At 55.6% G+C, this 6,685-nt stretch overlaps 1 protein-coding gene across 1 annotated transcript in view; it reads left to right on the top strand.

Annotated features, from left to right (window-relative positions):
- The window catches only part of BAK1 (BCL2 antagonist/killer 1), an 8,105-nt gene extending 6,927 nt beyond the window's left edge, over positions 1-1,178 (top strand). The window contains exon 5 of the mRNA XM_029962511.1: positions 16-1,178. Within this exon, the coding sequence (XP_029818371.1) occupies positions 16-117 (102 nt within the window). The 3' untranslated portion in view covers positions 118-1,178. The remainder of the gene's footprint in view (positions 1-15) is intronic.
- Positions 1,179-6,685: the final 5,507 nt, after the last annotated feature.

The following is a 6,685-nucleotide window of genomic DNA, read 5'->3' as shown; positions in this document are numbered from 1 at the left end:
TCTGCTCCCTGCCAGGTGGCTGCACTGGACCTGGACAATGTTTACATGAAGTACATGCTGGTGGTGACCCTCATCGTGGTGGGGCACTTGGTGGTACGACGCTTCTTCAGGCTCTGAGGGGGGCAGGGCTGGGGGGTCTGGCCCAGAGCTCTCTCCGTTCTCTGCTCTGTCTCCCAGGAGAGGGGGATTCCAGGAGCCCCCGAGAGAGAGCTGGAGAGAGGTGGTTGGACCCCCTCCCACCACAGGGCCCGGGGTCTCTGCATCCCCAGGAGCCACGGAGGGAAGTAGGGGATGGGGGGGCTCCTCTTTGTTGTCTTTTTGGTGCCTCAACAAGCTGCTGAGGATGGGGCCCAACTGTGCTGGGGCATTGCTGGGACCCCCACGTCCTCAGGAGGAGCAGAGGTGTGATGGCAATGCCTCTATGTGTGTGTGTGTGTGTGTATGTAGGGTCTCGTGCACCCCTGGGGCAGGTGCAGAGCCCCCCATTGCTGACAGCCCCAGCCCAGACCCCCTCTGTGTCTGAGCCCTGGCTGCTACAGTTGGTCTGTAAGCCCATGTGGGGCTGCTTCACATCCCCTCTGCTCCTGAGCCCGGGACTTGAGCCTTTTCCATCTTTATAACAGACAGCCCGACCCCTTTCTATAGGAACACTCCTCCTGCCCCTCCTCTGGCAGGAGTTCCCTGCCCCAGCCCGGGCCTGGGGCCCTGCAGCTCCCCAGGGCTCAGAGGGTGCAGGGCTGGGGTGCAGCCTCACAGCCCCCCCAAACTCAGGGGCTCTGTGCTGGCTCCCCTGGGAAGCACCAGCAGGTTCCCAAACACTAAAAGCCTGTGGGTGCTCTCTGGTGGGGACAGGGGGGGTTTCCTGCCCACCCACCAGTTCTGCTGGGGGTCACTCAGCGGGTGCTGGCACAGGAGCAGCCCAGCTGTGACCAGTTGTCCTCCCTGGCTGTCAGTGGGGGGCACTGGGGCTGCATCCCACCCCTGGCTGCCCCAGGGCAGGGCAGTGACTTGACCTTGTTCCATTCCTGGTGATGCTTGAGTGGGATTTTTGGGGGAGGGAGGGAAGCTCCACTCTCCCATCCCCAAAGCTCCCTGACTTTTGCAGAACAGGGAGTTTAAGCTGGTTACTCCACGAGCTCAGGGGCAGGAACCTCCCTGCTGTCCCTGGCAGCTCCCTCCTCTCCCCTCGCAGCTGCCCAGGCTTAGCAGGACCAGCCTTCATTTTTTTAACACTCCCCCCCTCCTGTTCCTGCCTCTTTTTAACCAAATAGCAGACTTTTTAACCTGCTTCCATATCAAAGTCCTCCTGAGGGGAGAATCCCCTTGCTCCTATCCCTGCAGTATCCCTTTCCCTGGTGGAATGCTCTGGTCTGTGCTTAATAGAAAGGCATTAAAATATTGACTCTGTTATTCCTCTTTCTCTGTTTTGGTGCTTGCCCCGTGCAGGGCAGCTCAGCTCTGCCATGGCCTGGCAGTGCTGGCTCTGAGCAGCCTAGCCTGGCTCACCTGGGCCCACTGGGCTCATTTGTCCCCTTGCCAAGTGCATTTATTTGCATTTTTCCACACACAACTTCATTTCCCATCGTGCCGCCCCTTCTCCCAGTTTGAGATTTCCTCGAGTCCAAGACTCTTCTCTGCTGTGAAACAGCCTAACCAGTGTGAGCTGCAGTTCCCTCCCTCCTCCTCACCTCCTTTTTGGGTGCAAACACCACCAGATGGAGCCTTTTTGCCACGATGAAAATGAATATCGTTATTTCCCCTTTCTCCTAATCAGCCACTCTGCTGGCAAATCATCGTCCTCCAGCCTGGTTCTCTGCTGGGGTTGTGTCTCCAGAAGGACTTTTTGGACGTCCTTGGAAAAAAACCCAGCACATCAGTTTTTATTCACTACTTCAGACCCACTCCCGGAACTCTAAGAGACTGGGGGGAGCTTTTGCTGCTCATAATTTATTTCCATTTCCCAGATAAAGTGTTTCCCCTTGCAAACCAAATGCAGCTGTGTGGCCATCAGGCTTCAAATAAAGAATATTTTTCATATTTATGGTAGAGGATTGAGCCTTAGTGAAGTCTGGGGTACCAGGACAGAGAAGGGAACTTTTAACTGGGTGCAGTGCAAAGAAAAATTTCCATTTTATGCGTTTTCTCAGGGGATTTGCAGGGAGGATTGTCTCAGGACCTCAGTGCATCGCCTCCCTCTGCTCTCACCTCTCCCAGCCTTCCCAGCACTGGTCAACTAGTGGAAAAAAGCTTGAACTGGGACTGTGAGATTGGTGTGTGGTGCTGTGCCCTCTCACAGCCCCAGGTGCCCCGTGGCTCCTGGTGCCTCTCTGCCAAAGGAAGAGTCTCATTTACTGAGCCTTTTTAAATCTCACCATCTCCCAACTCCTTCCCTCTGGCTGGAGGAATCTGCCCGAGCTGCTGCTCAGAACCTCCTCTCCCTGCAGCCCTTCCTCACCCCGGAGGTTTCCCCTGTGTTTGAACCCACACTGCCCCTGTCAGCTCTGGTTCCTCCTCCCTTGCTCCAGTGTCCCCACAGCTCCTCCCCAGCCCTGCAGGAGGGGACAGGGTGTGTGACAGCAAAGGACACTTGGCACTGGCTCTGGAGGGGAGGGACAGGTACATACACCTTCTTCTCCCGGGGGAGAGGAGAGGCAGACAGGTTCTCCCAGCAGCAGCAGGGAGGTGGGGAAGGAGCTCTCTGCAGGTCACCTTTGAAGGGCAGCAAAGGGGCTGTGTGGGACACGGTGGGCTGCTTTTATCTGAAAAACAGAACATTTCTCTCACCAAAACTCTGTATTTTAAATTATGTAATGTACATATGTCAAAATAAAAATGGTACCTTGAGTGCAAACTCATCTCCTGGCCGTGTGTGGGGTTTTCTTCCAGAGGTTTCCAGGAGCTGTGCTCTGGCTCTGGGGGGCTCTTGGGGGAGGATGCTTTGGCAGCTCTGCCTGGGCTGGGGCAGCTGGGCCCGTGTCCCTGGTCTCTGAGCCCCCCAGACACTGCCCAGCTCTGCCCCCTCACCCCGACCTGCCCTCAGTGCTGCTGCCTCCCCCCTGCAGCCCCACGGCCCCTTTGGGGCTGGGGAACCTCCCAGTGCAGCCCAGAGTGTGCTGACTGGCTGTGGTGGGAGGCACCAGGGCAGGGCAGGGCTGTGTCCATCCCTCCTGTGTCCATCCCTCCTGTGTCCATCCCTCCTGTGTCCATCCCTCCTGGCTGCTGAGCACGGAGGATCCTTCCAGAGCCTTCCCCTCCCTCCCTCCTCTGGGTCTGTTCAGGGGGATGGAGGGCAGGGCAGTGTCTGGGGGGCTGTGGGGCTGTGCTGGAGCAGGGGTGGCTGCACAGAGGGGTGGCCCTGCTGTCCCCAGGCAGGACAGCTCAGTGCCATGGCTCTGGGATGGATCCCAGTGACCCCACAGCTCCATCCCAGGTCCCCACCCCGGCCTGTCTGTCCATCAGGGCAGTGACAGCCCCGGGCCATCCCCCGGGGTCCCTGGGCTTGGGTTTCTGGATGCCACTGGGGTCAAAGGGGACCCAGGGCAGGATGCCTGCCCGGATGGCTGGGACCAGATGGAGCCACAGGGTCTGAACCCAGGCCGTGCCCATTCCCTGCAGGATTAATCCTGGGGAATGTGTTTGGAGCGTTGGAAGGAGAGGAGATGGAGGCTCTGGATATAAATTGCTGCAGGAGGAGCGTGGGCTCAGTGTTTCCACACAATCCACCAGTGGCAGATCAAGCATTGGAATCTAAATAAATATTTACCCCAGTCCCTGGCCTCCATAAATAGCCACATGTCACCATTCCCAGTTGGTACTTTGGGACTCTGCAGTGGGATTCCAGCAAGGGAGGAGCATTCCCAGCACCCTCTGTGCCCAGCCCTGCTCAGCTCCCCAGTGACCCTGGGCTGGGGCTGCCCTGCTGCCTCTGGGCAAGAAAAGGGTGAACTTTAGGGAAAGAGAAATGGCCCTAATTAAAGAGCCAGCTGCTCCCCTAATCCACTTTGCGTCCTGCCCCAAACCCAGATCAAGCTCCTAATTAAATTACCAAAAAAATAATTAAGGCCACAATATTTTTGCAGTATTTGCCTTTGGCCATTCAAATGGAATTGACCCTAAACCAGAATCCAAGATCTGGTGGCAATTTAGATCTAGAGCTGGTATTTAAGTCAAGTGCCTTTTCTCTAGAACTGGGTCAAACTCCAAAACACCTGAGTTTCATGGAAATAAAGTTTTTTTCTAGATAATTTCCAGGACATGAAGTGAATGAGAGTGGGCAGGGAAAACACACTTGTTTTTGTCATCCTCATTTTTTGATCAGATATCCTTCCCTGCCAGGCAGGTTTCCCTCACTTGGCACGTGCCTGGAGATCCTCAGCCCCTGGTTGGGATCCAGCCCCTGTCACTGCCATGGCAGGATCTGCTCCCTCCCCAGGGTTTGTTCCCATCCATTCATCCACCTCACACATCATTTCTGTCCCCAGTGTCCGGGAATCCACCTGGGACCTGCTGCCCTGGCACAGGGGAACCGAAGGGGACAGACCTTGGTCTCCTGGCTGAAGGGGAACAGGAGCTGCAGCACTGAGTGACAGGGCCTGGCACCAGCCCCTCCAGCAGCAGCAGGGCCTTTGGAGCAGCCTCTGAGAAGAGATTCCAGGAGCCCTGCCCTGAGCCAGAGCGTTTTTCCATCCTGTGAGTTGGCAGCCAGAGAGGCAGAGTGTTCTGCAAGTTATTCCTCATTCCCAGATCATCCTGACTTTCCCTGAGCAACTCCATGAATCACAGTGGTTTGGGCAAATTCAGGAGGAGAAAACCCTGGATGTTCCTGGGTCAGTGAGACGTTGGAGAGGAGCCTGTCCCAGCCCCTGGGGCTGCTGTGATGTGGGGCTGGGCTCTGCTCTGCTCTGCTCTGCTGGCAGCCTGCAGGGATCCAGGCTGGAGTGTGTCCAGAGCTCTGGCAGAGCAGTTCCATGTCTCCACACAGCATTTTACACACCTGTCTCTGGGGAACACTCGGTAACTCAATGCCCTTGCACGGATTGGTTGTAAAGGCAAATCCTCTGCTACCAAAGTTAGTCCTGATTTAGCACAAAGAAAGCAATAAATCCAGTTTTCTACTTACAGCAGCCCTTGCAAGAGCCCAAACCATAACGCTGCCTTTACACAAGTCACATTCCTAATCCAGAACTCCCTCTCTCCAAAACAATCCCCCCATCTGCTCGGGCCGTGTCCCTGCCCGTGGATTGTCCCACGGGAATAGCTGAGGAAGGGCCCTGGCATTTCCCCTGGGCTGACTGTGCTGGGGGGGATTTACACCCGGGCTGAGGTGGGGTTGTTCTGCACTCACCCTGCAGAGCCTGGATCAAAGCTTGGGAAGCTGCCCTGGGATGAGCCTGCCCAGCTCGGGGGACCCCTGCCCCGGACCCCCGGGCAGCACAAGGTGCTGCACAGCCCCTTCTCCCCTGGGATCTCCTTGCAAAAATCTGCAGCTACACCATGGCCACGGGTGGGATGACCAGGGATCAGCTGAGTTTCCCTAAAAATGAAGCAATGCCACCATCAGGGCACCAGGCAGCAGGGCTGTGCCAAGGGAGCAGGGCTGTGCCAAGGGAGCAGGCAGCTTTCTCAGGAGAAATGAGTCATTTTAGCACTTGGCACAAGTGAGGAGGGAAAGGCAGACTCAGACAGACAGAGAAATCCTGGCATTCTCCAGCTTGTTCAGACTCTGAGCCTTGTCTTTTAAAACAGCCAGAGATGCTCATTTTGTCACTGGCAGCAGCATTCCTGCTGCATCCTCACCTCTGCTGTTCCCTCATCCAGATGTTGCTGCTGCTCTCCCTCCCAGCTGGTGCAGCTCTGCAGGAGGTGATGGTCACTGTGCTCACACACCTCCACACCTGGGGGGAAAAAGGAAATAAAGGGAAAAACCAGGCTGGTACTGCCTCCCTCCCAAAGCCCAGCAGAGCTCCTGACTGGAAATGACAGCCAGGCTGGAGCTGCTCTCTCCAGAAAAGGATCACAGAATTCCAGAACCCCAGAGGCTGGAAAAGCCCTCCCAGCCCATGGATCCCCCCTGTGCCCCATCCCTTCCTTGTCCCCCAGCCCAGAGCACTGAGTGCCACGGCCAGGCCTTCCTGGGACACCTCCAGGGCTGGGCACTCCAAACCTCCCTGGGCAGCCCCTGCCAGTGCCTGACAGCCCTTTCCATGGAGAAATTCCTCCTGGTGTCCAACCTGACCCTCCCCTGGCACAGCCTGAGGAGGGGCACAAACCAATGAAAAAACCCTCACATTTATAATATCTTCCAGTGTTGTGGGTTTTCTTCCTTTAACAAGCCCTCGATTTTCTGCAGAATCTTCACCTCAATTTCCCTTCGCCAGAATTCCCTCTAGTCCCAGCATTCTTTCACCTTTTCACTTTCCATTTCTGCTAAGAGTGAAGAAACACACAACCCCCCACAGTTTTTCTCCAAAGAAAACCTTCTCCAAGCATTGTTTTGATGCATTTTGACAGTTTCACGGTTCTCAGCATAAATATTTAGACCAAAAAGAAGCAGCCAGGAAGGAAGTTTACTCTTCCCAGTAAAGTGGGCATTTCCTTCAAAAGAACAACAAAAATATTTTGATTTAAGTCTCTCAGTCAATCCAATCTTGGGATGAACTGAAATGCAGGTTTAGGGCGATGCTTG

The sequence above is a fragment of the Manacus vitellinus genome, unplaced genomic scaffold (assembly GCF_001715985.3).
Source record: "Manacus vitellinus isolate BGI_N305 unplaced genomic scaffold, ASM171598v3 scaffold_47_pilon, whole genome shotgun sequence".
In the NCBI taxonomy this organism is placed as follows: Eukaryota; Metazoa; Chordata; class Aves; order Passeriformes; family Pipridae; genus Manacus; species Manacus vitellinus.
Note: the sequence above shows the minus strand (reverse complement) of the source record. Positions and strands in the feature narration are given on the sequence as shown.